The sequence below is a fragment of the Mesoplodon bidens genome, assembly GCF_964165515.1.
Source record: "Mesoplodon bidens genome assembly, chromosome: 3".
Taxonomy (NCBI): Eukaryota; Metazoa; Chordata; class Mammalia; order Artiodactyla; family Ziphiidae; genus Mesoplodon; species Mesoplodon bidens.
Window position 1 is genome coordinate 52,473,384 of NC_138178.1, and position 25,835 is coordinate 52,499,218.

At 38.7% G+C, this 25,835-nt stretch overlaps 1 protein-coding gene across 4 annotated transcripts in view; it reads left to right on the plus strand.

Annotated features, from left to right (window-relative positions):
* The window catches only part of TLN2 (talin 2), a 449,584-nt gene that overhangs the window by 266,346 nt on the left and 157,403 nt on the right, over positions 1-25,835 (plus strand). For all 4 annotated transcript variants that reach the window (XM_081228039.1, XM_081228042.1, XM_081228041.1 and 1 more), the window contains 3 exons: positions 6,171-6,234; positions 7,273-7,377; positions 22,785-22,940. In XM_081228039.1, coding sequence (XP_081084165.1) covers positions 6,171-6,234; positions 7,273-7,377; positions 22,785-22,940 — 325 coding nt within the window. The remainder of the gene's footprint in view (positions 1-6,170; positions 6,235-7,272; positions 7,378-22,784; positions 22,941-25,835) is intronic.

Sequence of the window (25,835 nt, forward strand, 5' to 3'; positions counted from 1 at the left end):
CCTCTAGGTGGTCACAAAGCACTGAGCTGATCTCCCTGTGCTATGTGGCTGCTTCCCACTAGCTATCTATTTTACGTTTGGTAGTGTATATATGTCCATGCCACTCTCTCACTTTGTCCCAGCTTACCCTTCCCCCTCCCCGTGTCCTCAAGTCCATTCTCAAGTAGGTCTGTGTCTTTATTCCTGTTTTACCCCTAGGTTCTTCATGACATTTTTTTTTCTTAGATTCCATATATATGTGTTAGCATACGGTATTTGTTTTTCTCTTTCTGACTTACTTCACTCTGTATGACAGACTCTAGGTCCATCCACCTCATTACAGATAACTCAATTTCATTTCTTTTTATGGCTGAGTAATATTCCATTGTATATATGTGCCACATCTTCTTTATCCATTCATCCGATGATGGACACTTAGGTTGTTTCCATCTCCGGGCTATTGTCATTTGCCAATCTTTTGATACCGGACCAATGTTTTTTTCCTGGTGTGGGTCACCTAGTTAAGGTTCCCACATTATCTTTGTTGGATGAACCACACCATCTACAAGAGAATATAAAGATGATCATGAAGCACTCGGAGGACAGACTGTTTTTAAATTTTCACAATTTTTTTCCTTCCAGTATTTTACATTTGTCTCGCTTATATCTAATTCAATAACTTTTTGTAAATATTTACCATTAGGAAGCATTAAGTAGCTCTCTTTTGGACTATTTTAACAGTTTATGGGCTGTATTGATTTATTACATAATTATGTGATATACAGCCAGCAGCGAGATTGGGGAGCAAATGCAGATAAATATAGATGGGGGAAGAGATACAGCTGACTCGGCCAGAGTGAAAGTAGAGCTCATGAGAGAAGAGTCTCTGGGCTGATTTCAACCTTCCATGGATCTCAGAGTGTGAGAACTTTGACTAGTCTGCCGTCTTAGTAAAACAGGAGGTCTGTTATTATTGCACTCTGAAAAAATGATATGCACAAGGCTGGCAGAGGGTTTGGAGGCTGCCCTTTTAAGGTGGGAATGTTTAAGGCGGCAGTGCAAGGGACTTTGCTTGGTCAGAGCTTGCTTAATTAGGAGAAAAATTCCCAATCAGGTTTGACCATCTGACCCATTTTCTCAGAGAAAGCTGACAGATTTCACTTGTGTGTCTGCCGCAGATGCTTAGGAGCCTTCCATACTTGGGTTTGGGAATCAAAAACACAACCGAGCTGGAACTGCTGAACCACCGGCTGGCAGGCAGTGATGGGAGGCTGCCAGCTCCTTTCAGCACCCTGCTGACATTGTGCACGTTGTCGATTTACTGGGGAAGAACACACCCCACACGTGCACGCACACCCACACACTCACTTCTTATTTGAAAATACCTTACACTAAACTCCCCCCAGATCGCCTCTTGTAACACCAGGGGTCACACCTCTGGTGCAAGCTTCTGGAAGTTGTTTCTGTACCTACTGAAGAGTGGGAGGTTCAATGCCTACCAAAGAATGGGAGGGTTAGTTTGCAGAGTTTGAGTTGAGGGCAGCTTGTGGACACACAGAACTTTATCGCCATAAATACCCAACATATTCCAGCCTGGCCACTGGATGCTGCCATCTGGTGTTCTAGTAGCAGTCATCGTTGTGAGTGGGCTTGGCATGGGGCCCTCTTTGGGTATTTTTGATAACCTTTGCAAGGTCTCCTTTGTTGATGGCATAGGAGCTGCTGTCCAGAGGCTCACAGCAGTGGCCCCCTTGGGATGCTTCCTGGTTATCATTTTAAGTGTGTTCCTGGGGGAGCCTGAAACAGCCCTGTGTTCACGTGCATCTGCTCTTGGACTGGAGGTCAGAGGCTCCCTGCTCCCATCCAGTCCTGTGACCTCAGCTAAGTCACTTGACCTCTCTGTGACTCAGCTTCCTCTTTTGTGACATTGATGCCTTCCATTCTTCTCTCAGCCAGACCTTTTTTCCCTGAAGTTGCTTAACAGTAGTCATAACATCTAAGGGGCTGCTGCCTAGATGTTTCTTAGGTTCCTTCCTGTGGACTGATGTAGGGGTCTCTTGATTAGGCCAGAGTGTTCTGGTGGTGCTCAAACCTAGATCCCTGACATTCCAGAAAATATACTCAGAATTTTTGTCTGCAGATGTAGTTTGAAGGTTGAAGAGCTATCATGATTCAAGGCATAATGTAGCCAGAACCTGGACCTGACCCACCCCCTTTTTTGGCTGGAGTATTGAAAGCAAATCCAAGACGGCATACCATTTCGCCTATCAGTACTTCAGTATGTTCTTCTGACAATGAAATTTTTTTTAAATAATTAAAACCCTGCCTAACTGCAAATCCACCCTAATACCAAACAAAATTAACAGCAATTCTTTATTCACATCTAATACCCAGTCTGTGTTAAATTCTCCCCTGCATTGTATTAAAAATGTCATTTTATACTTTGTTAACATCAGGATCCAAACAAGGCCTCTAGTGGTTGGTGTTTTTCTTTTTTAAAAAACAGCTTTATTGAAATGGAGTTTGCATACCATACAATTGGCCCATTTAAAATTTATATTTCAGCATTTTTTAGTGTATTCACAAGATTGTGCAGCCATTACCACAATCTAATTTTAGAACATTTGTTTCCCTCCTACAATAAGCCCTGTGTCCATTAACAGTCATTCCCCAGGTTCCCCTCTCCCTTCCTCAGCCTTTGCAACCTCTAGTCCTATCTGTCTCTATAGATTTGACTATTCTGGATGCTTCATATAAATAGAATCATACAATTTGTGGTCCTTTGTGATGGGCTGCTTTCACTTAGCACAGTGTTTCCATATTGTTGCATGTATCATACTTAATGCCTTTTTATTGCCAAATAAATTTACATTGTATGGCTAAACTACATTTTATTCATCCACTCATCAGTTGATGGACATTTGAGTTGTTTCCACCGTTTGCCTATTATGAATAATACTACTATGAACATTCACGTACAAATGTTTATGTGGACATACGTTTTTACTTCTCCTAGATATATGCCTAGGGGTAGAATTGCTGTTTAATCTTTTGAGGAACTACCAAATTGTTTTCCACAACAGCTGCGCCATTTTACATTCCCACTAGCAGTGTGTGAAGGTTCCAAATTCTCTATAACCTCGCCAACACTCCTTACTGTCTGTGTTTTTTACTGTAGTGTCCTACTGGGTATGCACTGGTACGATATTGTGGTTTTTCTTTGTGTTTTCCTGATGGCTGCTGGTGTTAAGAATATTTTCACGTGTTTTTGACCATTTTTATCTCTTCTTTGGGGAAGTGTCTATTCAAGATCCTATGACCATTTTTAATTGTTTTTAAAAAAATCATTAGTTTTAAGAGGTTTTATATATTCCAGATACAAGTCCTTATCAGATATATAATTTGCACATATTTTCTCCCATTCTGTGGGTTGTGTCTTCACTTTTTTAATGATTTGTTTTGCAGTTTAATGTTTAAAATTTTGATGTAGTCCAGTTTATTTTTTTTCATTTGCTGCATATGCTTTTAGTATTGTATTTTTTTATTTTATTTATTTATTTTTTTATTTTTTTTTTGCGGTATGCGGGCCTCTCACTGTTGCGGCCTCTCCCGTTGCGGAGCACAGGCTCCGGACGCGCAGGCTCAACAGCCATGGCTCACGGGCCCAGCCGCTCCGCGGCACGCGGGATCCTCCCAGACCGGGGCACGAACCCATGTCCCCTGCATCGGCAGGCGGACCCCCAACCACTGCGCCACCAGGGAAGCCCCTAGTATTGTATTTTAAAAGTCTTTGCCTAACCCAAGGTCATAAAAATTTACTCCTTTATTTTCTTCTAAGAGTTAGAGATTTAATTTAGTTCTTACATTTAGGTCAGTGATCCATTTGGAGTTAATTTTTATGTGCCATGTGAGATAGGAGGTCTAACTTCATTGTTTTGCATGTGGTTATACAATTGTCTCATCACTGTTTGTTAAAAAGACTGTTCTTTTCCCACTGAAGTGTCTTGGCACGCTTGTTGAAAATCAGTTGTCTGTAAAGGTAAGGGTTAATTTCTGGATTCTCAATTCTGTTCTGTTGACCTATATGTCTGTTTTTATGTCAGTACCATACTGTCTTTGTTACTGTAGCTTTGTAATAAATATGTTTCTTAAAACTCTGTTAATCTGTGTGTCATCTTTTTCACCTCTACCAGCAAGCCATTTATTTGTGAAAAACCTGGGTTATTTTTAGAATATTTACAATGATGGGATTTGGCTCATTGCATCCTGGTACTGTCACTTACCATGTTCCTCTCTCTCTCTCTTTTTTTTAAACTATTAGCTTTTTAAACTATTAGGGTTTTTTTTCTTTTTTTGTAACCTTAGATTTATATTTAGATTCTTAGTGAAATTCATATTCAGTTATATATTTCCTTATTTTTTTCTCTATTGCCAAGAATACTTCCTAGGTGGTACTGTATACTTCCTCTTTTATCCGTCAGAAGGCATATGCTGTGTGGTTATCCCACTCTCATTTAAAATTGATCATTGGGTTTGCATCAGACTGATCCTTCTGTTATAAAGTCCCCCATTAACTTGTTACTTATTGGGTTTAGCAGCCACTCATGCTTGTTTTGATCTATTGACTATTTCATTAATAGTTGTAAAATGATGATTTTGGAATTCTATTATTCCTTCTGCATTTATTAGCTTTGTTTCTTTTCCTTTATCAATTTTTGATATGAGCTGGTGCCCTAGCAACCTCTTAAGGTGATCAATGATTATTTCAAAGAATCTTTATTGAATTTACGTACCTGTGTTTTGACCAACTGCAGTCTTCATTCTTTCTGATGCTCAAATTGCCCCTTACATGAAATTAATTATATGATGTCTGGGGTTTGCTTCAAATAATCCATAAGAGGGCATGTGGGTAAGGGAGTAGGTGAGTCATGAATGGCCATGAGTTATTATTGTTGAAGTTGGTCAGTGAGCACATTGTTCTGTCCTCTCTTCTTTTGTATGAGGTTTTAAAAATCACCCCATGTTTGGCCATTGGTTATCCCTTGATGTCAGTCCAATGTCATTTTGATAACCTCCTTGATCCTCAGGCACAAGAAGCCCCAGGAACATTTTATACATCTCCTGTCCCAAAGCTAGAATCAGTCATTTCTCCAAGGATCCTGGATTCCTCTTAGTGGGAAATGGTGTTGGAAGACCACCTGGCTGACGCACTGGGGGTGGTCATTGCCACCCGGTTGTCCTTGCCCTTAGACTCTGCAGTGGACACAAGTAGAAAGTTTTTCAGAAAAAGAAAAATGAATCAGACATTCAGCTCAATATTTGCATTCAGATGAAAGATTGCGAGGTTTTCATTTAACTTCTTTTGCTTTATTTATTTCATGCTACAAATCTTGATTTCTAACAACTAACATAATTACTTATTTACTTTATCCTAATTATATATAATATCTACCTACTTAGATAATGTAATATACTAATTTTATAGTGTGTATATTTGTGTATATATTTAGGGGGAAGAGTAGATATTAGTTTTGAAATAATTAACAAGTCTGCTATGGTCCATTTTATCTTTAAGATATATCTCACTGGGGATGGGTATTGTCAAAAGACTGTTTTTCAAAGTTAGGCTGTTGGTTCCATACACTGTTAGGTTCATTTGTTTCAATTTGCTTTAGATTTTTAGGTGTTGTGTTTTACCCGTTTGTGATTTCATTTGGTTCTAAAGTGAAGACTATAGTACAAGGAAAATTAAGAGGTTTAATTTCCATTCTTGTTCCCTTGTCCCTGTTTTTTCCTTCTTTCCATTAAGAATCATTTTTATTAGTACTAGATTTATCCTTCTAATGTTTTTAAAAATACATATTAACAGTACAAAATGGAGGATATTTTCCTCCCTTTATCACGAAGGTTAGCATACTGTACACTCTTGGGCGCTTTACTTTGTCATTTTACAGTATATCCTGGACAGTCTTTCTTCTTGAATATGTTAGTTTGACCCTTTTTATCGGACTGGTTTTATATTTGCATCTTATTTAAGAGCATTGTGGGATATGGCTGTCTGTTATTAATTTTACCATAAAATACTGAGAGTTAGGGACTTAACTGTGAGTTTTATGAAAAGTTTCTTTTCTTTCCTCCTCATTATAGAGTATGATAAATGCCTTACCTTTTTTTTATTCTCTCTCTCTCAGTCTAAAGGAATTCCTGCCCAAAGAATACATCAAGCAGAGAGGAGCTGAAAAGAGAATATTTCAGGTACTGGAAATGTTCAGAACTTTATTATTCTTCTCACTTTATTATTCTCCTCACTTTTTTATTCTCCTCATGCATCCACAAAGCCTATCGTCATTTATTAGTCCAAGAGGGGCCTCTGCACATGATAGTTTCATACCCCATGCATGTTCTCTGCTTATGTAATAAATGATTTGTGACTCCGGAGTAAAGAAGCTGACAGTTCTACTTTGGGCAGATTTATTATCTTAATCCATACCTTCTTGCTAAAGGTTCCTTAGCCCCTCTGAGAAAAATGTGCATACATTTAATTTCAGAGACGTTATCTTGGAAGCATTGAAACAAGGCAATTTGCCATTAAAATGCACTGAGGAAGACACTTCAAGAAGCTTTTTTTAATCCTGAGATTTGTTTTTTGAACCTCAGAATTTGGGAACTGGTGTCTTTTTAAAATCCAGGTTTATTCTAAAATTCAGAAAGTTATCTATTCTAGGCAACCAGTAAAAAAAAGCCCTGTCATCAACTTTGCCAGGAAACAATCACTCTAGTGAATCCAGAATACCAAAGTGTTTTGGCAATGAAATGTAAATATAAATTGGAAGAGATAAATTTCATGTGTATAAAAACATTTTTTAAAAGCCAGTATTGTTTGCACACACTGAGATGTCCAGGCATTTATATATCCTGCTCTTTGGAAAACTTTATCTTTTGCCTGGATGTTAGAATCCAGGACAAGAACATTTTTCTAGTTCTCCTTTGACGTGTTGGTCCTGAACCTTTTGGAACGTGGAGCCCTTTGAAAATTAGGTTACAATTATGGACCCTGTTCTTGCCATGCTGCATGTGCATGAATTGTTGCATATAACTGTGAAATCTATAGGGAATTTGGGTTCACATTCTAGTTAAGAAACTGTGCATTAGCCCTTTCTGTGTGCTCTGACGCTCGGTCAGCAGGGACATGCATCCACAAAGGCATAGACACCATGTGGAATAACACCTCTCACAAAGTCCACCTGTTGTCAGAGCTGCAGTAACTGGTCCTTGCCTCTGTCACGTTTGTAGGAGCACAAGAACTGTGGAGAGATGAACGAAATAGAAGCCAAGGTCAAGTACGTCAAACTCGCCCGGTCTCTCCGGACGTACGGTGTGTCCTTCTTCCTGGTGAAGGTGAGTTGGGCGTGATGGAGGGGGCGTTTGCCTCTGCCACCTCTTTTGTTAAAGGGTTTGTTGTTAACCGTGATTGTCATCTCTAGACCCCTAGCATTTGCACATGGAGCATCTGGGCAGTGGTGACCTGAGTTGAGCTGAGGGACAGACATGAGGTGTAAGAGCTGTGAGGCTGGTGAGTGAGCTTGGCTGCCTGCAGGCCTCAGGACAGCTGTGCCTTGGCTCTGCTCTCAGTCACTGCTATAAAGTCCCTGAAGGAGTGCCTTTACTTTCACTTGCTAGCACTTTCCCCTGAGAATGTTCCACTTAAGATCTTCCAGAGTGCACTGGACTAAGTGAAGGTTGTTGACCACTGCAGGCCAAATCAAATTCATGTGGTAGTTATGGTACTGAATTTGTATCCTTTTAGATGGGTCTTGGGATTTTCTGTGGCCTTCAGATCTGTTTTCATAGGAATTGCTGGCCTTCCTACTAGAGGGACAGAGGTGGGTCTTTGAAATTCAACCTGTGAGCAAGCAGAGGGTGTGTTCTTGAATTCACTAGGAAGCTCTCCAAGTAGCTTCCTTCCCCGTTTTCATATCCTGGCCTCATGTACTCTCTTGTAGTCATCCCTCTGATAGGTTTCATTATTTCCACTTGCTTTGCTGTGACTCTGGGTCTCCTGTCTCTTGCTCTTCACCCTGGAGAAAGCTCTACCATGTGATGAACTTTCTTGTGCTGCTTAAGGCCCAGGGGAGTGTTACCAGCTGTGTTGCAGCTGCTTCTAGGGACTGAAGTTGGAAGGTCAGTGACAGGGTGGTTTAAGGAGGTGTCTACTCCCACAGCTAAAAAGTACTGGAAAAGAAAGAAGTTCTGCTATCTACTAGAATGTTTGAGGATATGGATGCTTTTCTTGACTCCAGTCCTCATTGGAGGAAGCTGCTTCATTTGGGGCAAAGAGAAATAAAGATATTATATGGAAAAAAGGTGTCTGTTTAATGCTGATTAGTTATTTCAGCCAAGCAGCTCTCAGCTTTATACCAGAAAACGCTGGGGCCCTTGCAAATAAAGAAAGCATAAGTGAATCACTTTGTTTTTAAGAAAAATAATTTAGAAATTGAATTTTTCATTTTAGTGTGTTTTAAACTACCAATCAGTTTTTGAATGGTGCTGATGGTGATATTCTAGGTAATGACTAGGTAATTTCCCAATATTAATAATGACAGTAATGACAGTAAACAATTATATGTCAGGCGTGTCTTATTCAAATCTGTCAGCATCCCAATGGCAGAATTACTGCTATTATCTTCTTTTTATAAATGAGAATGAAGGCCAGAAAGATCAATGACTCAGCTGGGACCATAAGCCTAGTAACTGTAGGAAGTAGGACTTGAATTCAGGTCTCTCTGACTTAAAAGCCTGTGCTCCCAGGCAGTGGGCTATGCTGACTTACCTAGGGTGTTTGAGCACATTTGATACGTGCTCACCTGCTTTCATTATTCTATCCCTCCCACACCCCCACCATGAGTACGTGGTGAGATCTGCTTGTTTTAGAAGAAAAGTCTGCTTTTCATTTATTTTTTTTTAAATTTATTTATTTATTTTTGGCTGTGTTGTGTCTTCGTTGTTGTGCACAGGCTTTCTCTAGTTGCAGCGAGCGGGGGCTACTCTTTGTTGCAGTGCGCGGGCTTCTCATTGCAGTGGCTTCTCTTGTTGCAGAGCATGGGCTCTAGGTGCACGGGCTTCAGTAGTTGTGGCATATGGGCTCGGTAGTTGTGGCATGTGGGCTCAGTAGTTGTGGCTCGCTGGCTCTAGAGCACGGGCTCTAGAGCGCAGGCTCACTAGTTGCAGTGCACAGGCTTAGTTGCTCCGTGGCATGTGGGATCTTCCCTGACCAGGGCTTGAACCCGTGTCCCCTGCATTGGCAGACGGATTCTTAACCATTGTGCCACCAGGAAGTTCCGGCTTTTCATTTATTATTCTGATGGGTTCTAATACCTCACAAAGATTAAGTCTTTTTCAGCATCTCCAATGATACTGGCATCATTTTCCATGGTTGTGTGGGTTTGAGTTTTTCTCTAGTCCTTCATATATGAAATTTATCTCTCAAATTCATATTGTTTTCTATTAATACCATCAGACTTCACACAGAGTCAGTTTCAGTGTTGTGCCTAAAGGTCAGTAAATTTAGGAAAATACATAGCACACAGCAGTCTGCATGTGATTAAAAAGAGACATTGATTAGCAAGTTCCAGAGAAGAGAAATTTGTTCTCCAAATATAATTTAGGGCCTGCAAAGAATCTGTCCATGGCTAGTAGGATAATTAGAGGTATAACACAGATCTTATGGTTATTGCAAGGTCTTGCAGGTTTGGTCAAATGAAAACTCTTCTTTTACAGAAGTATTTAAGGCAAAGTAAGAAAGTAATGCAAATTTCCTTCCTTCTTCCTTTCCTCCCTTCCTTTCTTCCTTTTCATTTTTTAAAAATTACATCTCTTTGAAGGAAGGCCAGGGTCAGGAGGTAGGCAGCACTGACAGCTTTCATATACATGTGAGACATTCACATTTTGTTTTTCATTACTTTTATTTTTTGTCACTATAAAAGTGAGTACACTGCTCATTTCAATGTTTTGCTCAATGGTCTTTTTTAGTGTACATTTTATTTTTAAGTTGATTTTGATAGAGTTTACTTGATCATAGTTTGCCCTATTTTAAAAGTAAATTCAGGAATAATGCAATATTATGAATGAATATATCTAATAAATCAGATCAGCAGGTCAAATAAGGTGACATCGTATGCACTGAACTAGAAAAGAAATATAGAAAAAAGTCTCATTCACAATAGCATCAAAAACAGTAAAATACTTAGGAATAAGTTAAGCCAAGGATAGTGAAAGATGTATATGATGAAAACAGTAAAACACTGATGAAAGAAATTGAAGAAGCAAATGAACAGATATCCTGTGTTCTTGGATTGGAAGAATTAAAATTATTAAAATGTCCATACTATTCAAAGCCATCTATAGATTCAATGAAACTGGTCCTCTATCTTACATCATTCACAACAATTCACTCAAAATGGATTAAGGACTTAAGTGTAAGCCATAAAACTGTAAAAATCCTAGAAGAAAACATAGGTGGTAAACTCCTTGACAGGGTTCTAGGCAATGATTTTTTGGATATAACGTCAAAAGCACAAGCAACAAAAGCAAACACAAACAAGTTGACTACATCAAACTAAAAAGCTTGTGCACATCAAAAGAAACAACAAAAGAAAAAGGCAACCTACAGAAAGGAGAAAATATTTGCAAACCATGTATCTGGTAAGGGGTTTATACCCAAAATATATAAGCAATTCTTTATAACTCCATAGCAAAAAAAAAACCAAACCAAATAATCCAATTAAAATGGGCAAAGGACATGAGTAGACATTTTTCCAAAGAGGATATTCAGATAGCCATGAGGTACATGGAAAGGTACTCAGCATCACTAACATCAGGGGAATACAGATCAAAGCCACAAGGAGATATCACCTCACCCCTGTTATAAAAAAAAAAAAGACAAGGAATAACAAGGGTTAGCAAGGATGTGGAGAGAAGAGAGTCCTTGTGTACTGTTGGTAGAAATGTAAATTGGTACAGCTGCTATGGTGAACAGTGTGGAGGATCCTCAAAAATTTAAAAATAGAACTGCCATATGATCCAGCAATCCCACTTCTGGATATATATCTGAAGGAATTGAAATCACAAGCTCAAAGAGATATCTGTACTCCTCTGTTCTTTGCACCATTATTTACAATAACCAAGATATGGAAACAATCTAACTGTCCACCAGCAGATGAATAGATAAAGAAAACGTGGTAGGTAAATACGGTGGAATATTATTCAACCACAAGAGAGAAATTCCTGTCATTTGCAACAACATGGATGAAACTTGAGGTCAGGAAGAGATATGGGGACATTAGTATAGGTATAACTGATTCACTTTGTTATAAAGCAGAAAGTAACACACCATTGTAAAGCAATTATACTCCAATAAAGATGTTAATAAATAAATAAATAAATAAATAGGTAAATAAATAAAAAAAAAGAAACTTCAGGGCATTATGCTAAGTGAAATAAATCAGAGAAAGACAAATACTGTATGATCTGACTTATACATGGAATTTTCAAAAGCCAAAGTCACAAAAACAGTAGATTGGTGGTTGCTGGGGTGGGGAAATGAGTAAATGTTGCTCGAAGCACACCAACTTGGAGTTTTAAGAGGAATACCTTTTGAGGAACTAATGTACAGCATGGTGACTATAGTTAACAATACTGTATTATATACTTGCGAGTTGCTAAGAGAGTAATTTTTTTTTTATTAAAAAATTTTTTTAATAACTATTTTTTTGGAGTGTTGTGTTTTCATTTTCATTTGTCTCTCAGTGTTTTTTAATTTCTTCTTTGATTTCTTCAGTGATCCATTGGTTGTTTAGTAGCATATTATTTAGCTTCCACATGTTTGTATTTTTTGCAGTTTTTTCCTTATAGTTAATTTCTAGCCTCATAGTGTTGTGGTCGGAAAAGATGCTTGATATAATTTCCATTTTCTTAAATTTACTGAGGTTCACTTTGTGGCATGTGATCTATACTGGAGAATGTTCCATGTGCAGTTGAAAAGAATGTATATTCTACTGCTTTTGAATGGAATGCTCTGTAAATATCAATTAAGTCCATTTGGTCTAATGTGTCATTTAAGGCCTGTGTTTCCTTATTGATTTTCTTTCTGGATGATCTGTCCATTGATATAAGTGGGGTGTTAAAGTCCCCCAGTATTATTGTGTTATTGTCAATTTCTCCTTTTATATGTGTTAACATTTGCCTTTTATATCGAGGTGCTCTTATGTTGGGTGCATATATATTTACAATTGTTGTATTTTCTTCTTGATTTGATCCTTTGATTATTATGTAGTGTCCTTCTTTGTCTCTTGTAAGAGTCTTTATTTTAAAGTCTATTTTGTCTAAGTGTTGCTACTCCGGCTTTCTTTTGATTTCCATTTGCTTAGAATACCTTTTTCCATCCCCTCATTTTCAGTCTGTATGTGTCTCTAGATCTGAAGTGAGTCTCTTGTAGGCAGGATATATACAGGTCCTGTTTTGGTATCCATTCAGCCAGTCAGTGTCTTTTGGCTGGAGCATTTAATCTGTTTGCATTTCAGGTAATTACCAATATGTATGTTCCTATTGCCATTTTGTTAATTGTTTTGGGTTTGTTTTTGTAGGTCTTTTTTCCCCCTTTCTTCTTTGGTTCTCTTCTCTTGTGATTTGATGACTATCTTTAGTGTTAGGTTTGGCTTCCTTTTTCTTTTTTGTGTGTATATCTGTTATAGATTTTTGTCTTGCAGTTACCATGAGGTTTTTGTATAGCAGTGTATGTATATACCTGCTTGTTTTAAGTTGCTCATTTCTTAATTTCAAATGCACTTTAGATACCCTGCATTTGTACTCTCCTCCCCTCACGATTACTGTTTTTGATACTATATTTTACATCTAATTCTTTTGTGTATCCCTTAACTGCTTATTGTGGATACAGATGATTTTACTGTTTTTGTCCTCCCTACTAGCTTTGTGTGTAGATGATTTCTTACCTTTATTGTATGTTTGCCTTTACCAGTGAGCTTTTCCATTTCATGACTTTCTTATTTCTAATTGTGGCCTTTTCTACCTAGAGAAGTTCCTTTAGCATTCGTTTTAAAGCTGGTTTGGTGGTGCTGAATTCTTTTAGCTTTTGCTTGTCCATAAAGCTTTTGATTTCTCCATCAAATGTGAACGAGAGCCCTGCTGGGTAGAGTATTCTTCGTTGTAGATTTTTCTCTTTCATCACTTTAAGTATGTCCTGCCACTCCCTTCTGGCCTGCAGAGTTTCTGCTGAAAAAAATCAATGGATAGCCTTATGGGAGTTCCCTTGTATATTATTTGTTGCTTTTCTCTTGTTGCTTTTAATATTCTTGCTAAGAGTGTAAATCTTAAATGTCCTCATCATAGCAACTACAAAAAGGTAATTTTGTGAGGTGAAGGATGTGTTAACCTTACTGTGGTAATCATTTCTCAATATATACATATATCAATTCATCATATTGGACACCTTAAACTTACATAATGTTCTATGTCAATTATGTCTAAATAAAGCTGGAAAAGATGGCATCATGTGATCAATTGATAAATGATAAAGCCACTAAGGTGTTTGATAAAATTCAGGTACTCATTATAAAAATTTCCATAAAATGCTGGAATAAAAGTGTACTTCCTCAACAGGATAGAATGTTTTGAACCTGTCGTCAGCATTCCACTCAACAGAGAAGTGCTAGAGAGAAATCTATAAAAATTGGGATCAGAACAAGTTACCCTTTAACATTGTTTTGGAAGTTATAGGAAGTGTGGTAAGACATAAAAAAATTTTTTTAAATGCATAACTTTAGGAAATGAAAAACAAAATTATTATTACTCTTTGCTATGATTGTTTGTCTTTTAACAAAGATAAACGGAATCATACTTTTAACTATGTACTTTGAAGTAATCATAGATTCACAGGAAGTTGGAAAAATAATTCAGAGAATCAAAAAGTCAGAGTAACAAGTATGGGTGAGGATGTAGGGAAACTGGAGCCCTTATATTCTGCTGGTAGGAATGTAAAATGGTGCAGCCACCTTAGAGAATAGTCTGGCACTTCCTCAGTTATTAAACATAGAGATACCATATGACCTAGTAGTTCTACTCCTCGGTATATATGCCCAAGAGAATTCAAAGCACATGTCCACAGAAAAACTTGTACATGAAAGTGTATAGCTGCATTTAGCAAAAATGTGGAAAGAACCCACATGTTCATCAGCTGATGAATGGATGAACAAAATGTGGTATATCCATAAGGTGCAATATTATTTGGTCATAAAAAGAAATGAAGTGTGCTGCTCCATGCTACAGCATGGATGAATTTTGGAAATGTTATGTGAAGTGAAAGAAGCCTGTCACAAGATTCCATTGATATAGAATGTCCAGAAAGGCAAATCCATAGAGACAGAAAGTAGATTAGTGGTTGCTTAAGACTGGGGTGGGATCAGCGGACCTATGTGAGTAATAGCTAATGGTACAGGATTTTTCTTTTTTGAGGTGACGAAAATGTTTTAAAATTGACTGTGGTGATAGTTGCACATAACTGAAAATATACTAAAATCCACTGAATTAGATACTTTAAATAGGTCTATTGTATGGTTGTGAATTATATCTCAGTAACGTTGTAAAAATAAATAATAATACAGAGAGTTCCCTTTTCATCGTTTCCCTCAATGGTAACTGTAGTACAGTGTCACAACCAGGAAATCGACTTGGTACAGTTCATAGACGTTAATCAGATTTCACGTTCTGTCTGTACTGATTTGTGTGTGTGTGTGTGTGTGTGTGTGTGTTTAGTTCTATGCAGTTTTTTTCATGTGTAGATTTGTGTTACCACCACTGTAGTCACGATATTGAACTCTACTCCATAGAGAATACCTTGTGCTGCCCTTTTATGGCCATACACACGTCCCACCCCTTCCTGCTTCTCCTCACACCCTACTCCCTTCCCCTGGTCTCTGTACCCCCTAACAACCACTAATTTATTGCCTGTCTCAATAATTTTATTATTTCAAAAGTACTACATAAACGGAATCATATGATACATAAATTTTTGAGGGTTTTTTTTCATTTAGTAGAATTCCCTTGAGATCTCTCCAAGTCATAATGTGTGTCAGTAGTCCATTGCTTTTTATTGCCAAATAGTATTCCATAGTGTGGAAGTACCAGTTTGTTTAGCCATTTATCACTAAAGGACATTTGGGTTGTTTCTAGTTTGTGCCTATTATGAATAAAGCTGCTATAAATATTTGTGTATAGGTTTTTGTGAGAATGAAGTGTTCATTTTATTGGGCTAAATGCCCAAGAGTACAATTGCTGAACCATATGGTAAGAACACATTTAGCACTATAACAAACAGCCAGACTATTTTCCAGAGTGACTGTACCATTTTACATTCTTACCAGCAAAATATGAGTGACCCAGTTTCTTATCATCCTCTTCAGCATTTGGTGTTATCATTGTTTTTTTATTTTAGCCTTTCTGATAGATGTTTTATGATATCTTATTGTGGTTTTAATTTGCATTTCTCTAATGGCTAATGATTTTGAACATCTTTTCCTGTGCTTATTTGCCATCTGTATATCCTCGTCAGTGAAATGTCTGTTCATGTTTTTTTGACCAACTTCAAGTTAGATTTTTTTTCTTACTCTTGAATTTTAAGAGTTCTTTATATGTCCTAGGTCCAAGTCCTTTGTTAAATGTGATTTGTGAATATTTTCTCATAGTCTGTAACTTGTCTTTTTATCCTCTTGACAAGGTCTTTCACAGAATACAGGTTCTTAATTTTGAAGATGGGTGTTTTATCATTTTTTTACTTTTATGGATCTTGCTTTAAGTGTTATGTCTGAGAGGTCTAACTCTAGGCTTCAAAGATTTTCTCCTGTGTTTAGTTCTAAATGTTCTACAGTTTTACATTTTACATTTAGGTCCATGGTCCACTTGAGTTTGTTTTGTTTTATTTTCATTTTATTTTATTTGGCTGCATCGCATCTTAATTATGACACGCGGGATCTTTCTTGCGGCGTGCGGGCTTCTCTCTAGTTGTGGCATTTGGGCTCCAGAGGGGGCTGGCTCAGTAGTTGCGGTGTGCAGGCTTAGTTGCCCCGCAGCATGTGGGATCTTAGTTCCCTGATCAGGGGTTGCACCCATGTCCTCTGCATTGGAAGGTGGATTGTTAACTGCTGGACCACCAGGGAAGTCCCCACTTGAGTTTGTTTTGTATAAGATGTGAGGTTTTTAGGTCAAGGTTCATTTTTGGCCTATGGATGTCCAGTTGCCCAGCACTGTTTTTTGAAAGGGCTATCCTTCCTCTACTGGATTTTTTTCTGTATCCTTGTCAAAATTCATTTGAATACATTGCTATGAATCGATTTCTATTTCTATTCTGTTCTACTGATTTGTGTTGGTCCTTCCACTGATAATCACACTGTCCCGATCACTTTAGCTGTATAGTAAGCATTAAAAAATCATTCAAGCTGAATGATTCTCTTTACTTTTTTCTTCTTTTTCAAAACTGTTTTAGCTAATTTAGGTCCTTTTCCTTTCCATGAACACTTTAGAACAAGGTTGTCTGTATCTACAAAAAACTTAGCTGGGATTTTGATAGGCACTGCATTGAATTTATAGATCAATGGGGGGAGAATTGGTAACTTTACTATGTTGAGTTTTTCAATCCATGAACATAATATTAGATCCTCTTTGATTTCTTTCATCAACGTTTTGCAATTTTCAGTGTGCAGATCCTTATACATGTTATAACAATATAAAGTCATTTTAATTTTTAGATTTATTTTTAAATTCAATGAATAGAGCAGGTAAATTTACAACACATATGTCAGCAGCATGAAATAACCTGTGTGTGTATAAATAAGTGCAACCATTTAGAATATATGGTAAAAAGACATCACACACAGAATAGCACATGCACACACAAAATTGTTTGGGTAAGGGACAGTATGTGTTTTAAAGGCATAAATAACAGATTTCTCTAGACCCCCCAATCTGAACATACCATTAAATTGTGAAGGAAGTTCATTGGCATAATTTAAGAAGTACGTTAAAAGTGATTCATTCAGGGCTTCCCTGGTGGCACAGTGGTTGAGAGTCCGTCTGCTGATGCAGGGGACACGGGTTCGTGCCCTCGTCCGGGAAGATCCCACATGCCGTGGAGCGGCTGGGCCCGTGAGCCATGGCCGCTGAGCCTGCGTGTCTGGAGCCTGTGCTCCGCAACGGGAGAGGCCACAACAGTGAGAGGCCCGCGTACTGCAAAAAACAAAACAAAACAAAACAAAAAAGTGATTCATTCACTACTTGGATAGATTATTTGAAATCCTAAATTAAATAAGTCAATGAAATCATAATTTATAAAATGTAAATATTGATATTAAACACACTTAATCATACCACATGGCCTTCAGATCAGTATATATTGTGAGAGAACTAGTTTGATATGTTTATAGGTCCTTCCATCATATTTTCCTCTGTATCTGTGTACATCTTGTCCTAATATTCAGAGCATTATGCAGTTGACCCTTGAACAACATGGGGGTTAGTGGGCATCGACCCTTTGCGCGGTCCAAAATCCACGTATAACTTACAGTTGGCCCTCTGTACCTGCAGTTTGTGTGTATTCACGGTTCCACATTTGTGGATTCAACCCGTATGGATCATGTAGTTCTGTAGTATTAGCTATTGAAAAGAAGTGAACTCACCTGGTTCAAACCCATGTGGTTCAAGGGTACTTCATACTGTATTTTATATTGTTATAATAGAAAGTGCTTGGGTGTTGGAGTCGGGAAGACTGGCCTAGAATTCTTGATACAATATTGCCTATGTGAGAAATGACAGAAACTCGTGACTTGGAGAGACATCCTTAACCTTCTGAAACCTCACTTTCTTCATGTGAAAAATGGGAATGGTAATTCTTTACAGAGCTCTAATGAAGATTAAGGGAGGTAATGTATGTAAAGAAATGTAGTAGCTGGAATGTAGGGATATTTGATACATTCTAGGTTATCCCAACTCCTTAACCCTCTTCACAATTCCCTAATTCCTGGCCCTTGAGTCCTCCAACTTTTCATTAGCTTTTAGAGTTCATGATACAGAGCAGGGGTTGGCAAACTTTTTTAGTAAAAGGCCCAGGTAGTCAATGTCTTAGCCTTTCCTAGTCGAACCACTCATCTCTGTGCTTGTATCCTGAAATCAGTAGGCAATATATAAATAAATGAGCATGGTGTGTTTCTGTAAAGCTTTATTTATGGATTGTGAAATTTCAATTTCATATAATTTTCACGTTTCATGTAGTATTATTACTCTTAATTTTTTTTTCAACCATTTAAAAATAGAAAATTCACTCTTAGTTCTCAGGCCAAAAAAGAGGTGCTGGGGGTGCAGAAAACTGGATTTAGTACCTGCCATAGTTTGCTGACCCCAATAGAGAGGATGTCTGTAATGAGCCTCTTATGTGGCAGTGTTCTCAGTGGCTAAGAACATATCCTTCGAAAAGAAAGACCAGGGTTTGGAATTCTGGCTTTGCCACTTAGTTTGACCTTCAGTAAGTTACTTTCCCTTCCATCTCTAAACCTCAGCTTGCTCACTTAGAGTGCTGACTTTTTATGAGGTTAAAGGAAGTAATATAGAAAAGGAGACTGTTGCACAAATGATCTCAATAAATGGGAGCTGTAAACATCTACAGTCTTCCTCTTTCATTGAAATCTTTTGCAGTTTATCTTGATAAGTTTTTCAGAACCCCATAAGGAACGGTAAGGCATTTCCCATGACTTGAAAAGGATCTTGTTTCTTTCCTGGAAACCCTTGTGGAAACCTTCTGAGTTATAAACTTGCCTTTAACCTTCCCTGCAACCATAACCAGAGCCTTGAGGGTTAGATACCTTGGGAGCTGACCCTCTTCTCCCTTCAACTGTAAAAGCATCACAGAGGGCATTCAGAGCATCTCAGAATCATGAATTAAATCAAAATGGATTGCCAGTTGTTTTAGGGAGAGAAATGGCTAATGAACAGGGTCTTTAGCACCATTTTGCTTTGGAGCAGCCATCCCTTTCTGCCATGCTCCTAAAAGAAAAAAGCATACTGATGACACAGCAAAGCACACAAGGCAGCACTTTGGCAGGAAGCCAGTATAGAACTCTGGTGAGCACAGCTGGATCACAGGCTTAGGCCACATTGAAGTTGGGCTTAGAGCCAAAGCATGCCCAACGCTTAGCCCACTGGCATCCCTCCACCCAAGTCCAAATCTGATGTAAGGCACAGGTGATGTCAGAATCAGCCAATATCCACACCTGTGAGAAGAACCCGAGGCTGAGCAGGATTGATAACAGCCAGCTGCCAGGACCGAACCCACAGTAATGGTTGAGATGTACTTGAAAGAGGAGCGCAGGGCTTATTAGTAGATCCTGACTTTCCTTGGTAGAATACATACCTTTTCCTGCCTGTAAGTTATGTGAGCTCGACACATCCTCAAAACAAAACCAACCTGATGAGGACTGCCTCGAGAGAGAAGTTGCTAGGTAGCTGGCAGACTCGCACCCACAGTCTGCGTGTGTCTGCACGAGAGACGGGTCTTCACTGCATCCTGTCTAGCTTAATTGCTTCTCCTGGAGATAAAGGATGCTGGTGTCTGTAGTTGGAAGACTGGAAAGGAGACGTGTGGAGTGGACTGAGATTCGAGATTTGGAGAGGAAGGGGGAGCCTTATTGCCTCTGGACCTTCTATCATGCAGGCCTGCCACTGAGGGTCTAAGGCAGGTCCTCTGTCAGGGGAGCCCCTTATATCAGTAGCACAGAGCCGAGCCCCTCGCTGTTTTAACTTTCTCCAGCTGCTCTGCATTTTGCGGGTAGGCCACTGAAATACCTTGATGGTGGTCTCTGTTGCTGAGTGGCAGTATTTTCTGAGTTCCTTATATAGCCTTCCCCCCTAGTCGTGACCTTCTAATGGAATGCCCACTGTAAGTTGTTTGCTTGTTCACTCTGGTTTCCTCTCCCAGGCCAGAACCATCTCGACAGGAGTCAGGGCAATCCATCACGATCCTGTATTCCCTCACCCCAAAGCCCCTCACGGGGGAAGTACAGATTTGAAAGGAGGAAGGCAACAGCTGCACACCATATTTTATTTCTGATCCCCTTCCTGGTGCCAGCAGCTGGGCTGGTACCAACCCTGTGTGACTAAACTAGCTGCCTGGAACCTCTCCACGTAAATCTGTGTGGCTCCTGAAGCCAAGTGATGTGAACTGGCATGGTCCACCCTGCGCTGATATCACCCCTGGTGGAACTGGCCTCTCCACAAAGGATCTGACTCTTCTCTGAGTTTTTCCTAAGGACTCGGAGGTTCTTACAGTGCCATATTCGCCTCCTCAGACACCCACACAGATTCCTAATGCCTTTATCTCCTCCTCTTGGGAGGAAACTGGAGGTGTGCCGTGACCTTCACTGTTTGACAGTTTATGAACTGCCCACAGGGGCTGGGCGGAGTGTTTTTGCCTTTTCTCTAATTGCTTCCATCAGAAGTAGTATACTGTGGTAGGCAGTCTTTTTTGAAGTCAGAGATGTTTTTGAGCTGCTGAAATCTGTGTTCTAATCCTGGCTTTATCACTTACTACTGTTTGCCATGGGCAAGTTGCCGGTTCCTTCATTTCAAGACTGGCATGATGATGATGATGGTGCCACCGCTGCCAACATTTGGGGGATGCTCTGAAAATTAATGGATAATGATTGTTAAGTATCTGTCACACTCCTGGCTTGTTTTAAGTGCCTGTCCCCTTGTACACACACCCGTGTATGCTTGCGTACTTTGTGCTAATTTGTATGTGTATTCCTCTGGTAATAGTGGTTTAGGCATTGCTAGGTTTCTGCAAATATTTTTTGAAAAGTTTGTTTTTTTCCTAACAACAATAGGAATGTGTATTAAGTTTTTCGAAAAAGGGAAAGTGCACGAAAAAATACAAATCATACAAGATGATCATTGGCCCCATTTTGTCATGTAATGAATTTTCTGAAAATTCTATTTAAAATTTTATTTCATGTAGGATCATGCTGTACAGACTTTTTAATTTTTTAATGTGAATAAATTTTTATTATGAATCCACTTGTTTTCCTATAATATGATTTTTAATAGTTGTAGTCTATTATTTGTATGTACCATAATTTATTTATCATATCTCCTGTTGTTGAACTTTGTTGGTTATTTCTAGTTTTTCACTGTGATAAACTCTAGTTGATCCTTCTTGCAGAATAATCTTTATACACATTTATAAGTTCTTTTTGAATAAGTTTTGAAAAGTAAGTTGGGTTAAAAGTAGAAACATTTTTAAAGCTTTGAATTTTAAAGCTTTTCTTCCATAAAGGCTTTGCTATTTTAAATGCCCATGAGTAGTAGTCCCCCTTCATACCTTCTTTAATTATTAATTTTTTAAAAAACTATTACATATACATGAAAATTTATCTTATTGCTTATTATCTAGTTACTTATTTAAACATTTTCTGTTCATGTTCTTTGCCACTTATGTTTGATGATTTATGATAACCTTTTATATATGAAGTGTATGAAATCTTTTATCATACTATATGTTGTAGATATTTATTCCCCAGTCATTTGCCTTTTAATTTCTTTATGGTGAGGTCTCTTTCTTTTTCTCCTACTCTCTCTTTCTTTTTTTAAAAAATGTATCAAAGTCCATATATTTTATAGTTAAAGCTATTAATCTTTTCCTTTATTTATTTTTTTTATTTTAGCTTTTGTGCTAAGAAGTCATTTCCCCCTGAGAAATCACAAAAATATCCAACTATGTGTTCTTCCTAAATTATTTACCTTTTTTGAATTTCTTGCGGCACGAGTATGAGGTAGGGATTCATTATATTAATAGGCATGATGACTATTTCTTTAAAAACTTATTAAAACTAATCATAAAATATTTTTAAGCGTCAGTAGATACACATAAAAAATACCAAAATGGGGGCTTCCCTGGTGGCGCAGTGGTTGAGAATCTGCCTGCTAATGCAGGGGACACAGGTTCGAGCCTGTGGGAAGATCCCACATGCCGCGGAGCTACTAGGCCTGTGAGCCACAACTACTGAGCCTGCGCGTCTGGAGCCTGTGCTCGGCAACAAGAGAGGCTGCAATAGTGAGAGGCCCACGCACCGCAATGAAGAGTGGCCCCCGCTTGCCACAACTAGAGAAAGCCCTCGCACAGAAATGAAGACCCAACACAGCCATAACTGAATGAATGAATGAATGAATAAATAAATAAATAAAAATACCAAAATGAAGAACCCAAATGGAAATATATTTCAGTGATTATATGTGTTTAGTAATGAGAAGATGCTACTCTGGCAGTTGTAGTTAATTCTAAACAGCTAAAGTGCCATATTTAAATTCCACATTAACCCTTTTTTGTTACTCACTGAGGTGGCTACTGGGAGTGATAATATTTGGAGTTCACTTTAACTTCTTTTTCTCTGGATATCTTTTTTCTGTCACAATCTCTGTTTTTGGAGCAACCTGCCCTCCTGGACAGTATCTCTCTCCAGGAAGTGTGCCTTTTGTGGATCCTTCCAGTCTTCTGATAGCTGTTTTAGTTCCATTCCTTTAATTTATGAGTCATTTATCTAGTCGTAAAATTCTGGTTTTCCGATAGCCCTGACTGTTTTGAAACACAGTGTTGTATGTTGACCTTAGGTAAAACATCACGAAATCACTGATAACTTGGAAAAATCAGATGTATTCAGAGGAAGAGCACTGACTCTTGGTACCTCCTGTTTCAGGAAAAGATGAAAGGCAAGAACAAGCTGGTGCCTCGCCTGCTGGGGATCACCAAGGACTCGGTGATGCGCGTGGATGAAAAGACCAAGGAAGTGCTGCAGGAGTGGCCGCTCACCACGGTCAAGCGCTGGGCAGCCTCACCGAAGAGCTTCACACTGGTAGGGACTGGCTGAAGGCAGTGAGTGGGCCAGCATGGCCTTGGGTGATATCGTGGGGCAGGGGAGACAATACAAGCCCATTGGGTTTCCCTGCCCTTGGAGAGGGACAGATGGTGGGGGTCCATGAGGGCAGGGGTGGGCACTGGTCCAGAAGTGAGCGAGATGTCTGAGAGCTGGGTCTCATTGGCCACCTCTTCCTCTCTAGTGCTCTAAGTCTATCTGAGTTCTTTAATTAGAAAGAGCCAGTCAAGGATGATTCTCAGTCTCTGTGGTCCCGATGCCATGCCTAGTATACCCTAAAAGGCAACTTTATAAAGCTCTGAGGCCCATACAAAGGCTCCCTCCTCATCTCTAGTTGTTTTAGAAGTTCCTAAGAATTGTGACAACTTGCCAAGCTGTGTTTTCCCAGCCTGCCTACGAAGAGAACATTGTTGTATGGTGGAAATAGCATAGATTGTGGGGTAGCATTCGAAATCAGCTTTCATTCCCAGCTCTGTGCCGTTGCTCAAGTTACTTCTCCTCTCTGAGCCTTAATGTCCTCAGCTGTGAAATGGGGGTAGTAATACCTGTTTCACAGAGTTGTCAGGATCAAATGAGATGATGATAATAAAATGCTCAAGGTGAAATACATGGAAAGTAGGGAGAATATTTGTTCCAGACGTTTAAACCTCTGAATTCTTCCTCCCAATCTCAGTATCTGCTCTTAGCAGAGTATACCATGTGGCCTTAACTGTAGCCAGCTACATTGCTATGTGAGAATCGGTAGGGCAATTATTTTGTAGCACATACCGAGCCATAAGAGAAATCAGAAAGTGTTGACATTTGTCAATTTCTTCAGCACTCCTGAATTGTACTCTTCTCCAGCTCTTGTGAACACTTGAAATAACTGCATCTAGGCAAGATCTTATAATAGGGCATCAGAAAAAAGGTATAAGGAAGGGACCTTGGTGGGAGTATTAGTTATCTAATTTGATCATTGATTGATAGGCTCTTGCCAGTTGGGAGGAATCTTCAGAAAACATACCTTCTTTCCTCCTGTAGTGAGTAACAGCTGTATCCACATGGCCCTTAAAAAGTAGGTGTTCACACTTAGCGAACTAAGTTCTCACCTTCCATTGTAGGTAATTGTGGATAATTTCTAAAATAGAAAAATCAAGAAATCAATATAAACATGTTATTTAGAAATACTAGAAGAAATTGCTGAAAAGATTCAAAGTAGTTGTGCGGGGGATGGAAAGTGAAGGTGGGAATGGGTAGGGCAGGGATAGATAGCTATGTTTTGTTATATACATTTTGATACTATTGGTCTTTTTAAGCTAGACCCCAGTACTGCTTTTTTAAAAACAAAAAGTTATTAAAAACTGTTGCGAATTGCAGTAACTACCTGAAGCAAAAGAGAGAACAAATATCAATGTTTGGATTAAACATTGGATTAAAGTTGGATTAAAGCTTATAACCTGTAAAGTTTCTTTCCTTCCTACCCAGCTTTAATTTAATATACAAGTGTTTAGAGATTTTCCTGCTGTCTTTCTGTTATTGAGTTTTAGTTTGTTTCTCTTATGGTCAATGAGATGTACTGTGATTCTGTTAATGTTCATGGAACATACTTTGTATGATTTCAATTTGTAGAATTTTAAGGTTTGTTTTATATCACAGGGATATGATCATTCTTGGAGAATGTTCCATGAGTGCTTGAAAAGAATGTGCATTCTGCTGTTGGGTGTATAGTGTATAGTGTTGGGTGTAGAGTGTCCTATAAATGCCAGTTAGATCCTGTTAGCTGTTGGTGGTATTTCAGTCTTACATATCCTTGTTAATTTTCTGTCTAGTAATTCCAACAATTCCTGAGAGTGAAGTTCCCAACAGCAGTTGGGGATTTTTTCTATTTCTCCTTTCGTCTCTATCAGTTTTTGTTTTATGTATTTTGAAGCTCTGCTGTTCTGTATCTATACATTTAAGATTATGCTATGTTCTTAATGGAGAAATTGTTCTGTCATTATGTTCTTTTGTTCATAGTAAAGATTTTGCTCTGCAGTTTGCTTTATCTTACATTGGTATAGCCACTCATGCTTTTTTAAATTAGGTGTTTGAATGTTATATTTTTCTACCCTTTTACTTTAAACCTAGTTATAGTGTTAGGTTTTAAATGAATTTCATGTAGAGAGCATGGAGTTGGGTTGTGCTTTTTATTAAAATTCACTCTTGTAATTAATGTATTTAGGCCAATTATCTTTTAAGCTAATTATTAATATGTTAGGTATTATGTCTACCATTTTATTTATTTATTTTTGTTTATTTTATTCTCTATTTTTCTTGCCTTCCTGTGGGTTACTTGAACATTTTTTTAGAGTTCCATTTTTTTTTATTAATTAATTCATTAATTTTTGGCTGCATTGGGTCTTTGCTGCTGCGCATGGGCTTTCTCTAGTTGCGGCAAGCGGGGGCTACTCTTCGTTGCAGTGAGCGGTCTTCTCATTGTGGTGGCTTCTCTTGTTGCAGAGAACAGGCTCTAGGCACGTGGGGTTCAGTAGTTGTGGCACGTGGGCTCAGTAGTTGTGGCTCATGGCCTCTAGAGCGCAGGCTTAGTAGTTGTGGTGCACAGGGCTTAGTTGCTCCGCGGCATGTGGGATCTTCCCGGGCCAGGGCTCAAACCCGTGTCCCCTGCACTGGCAGGTGGATTCCTAACCACTGTGCCACGAGGGAAGTCCCTAGAGTTCCATTTTTTTTTTTTTTTTTTTTTACTTTTTTTTTTTTTTAACTTTTTTTTTTTTTTTTTTTTTTGCGGTACGCGGGCCTCTCACTGCTGTGGCCTCTCCCGTTGTGGAGCACAGGCTCTGGACGTGCAGGCTCAGCGGCCATGGCTCACGGGCCTAGCCGCTTCGCGGCATGTGGGAT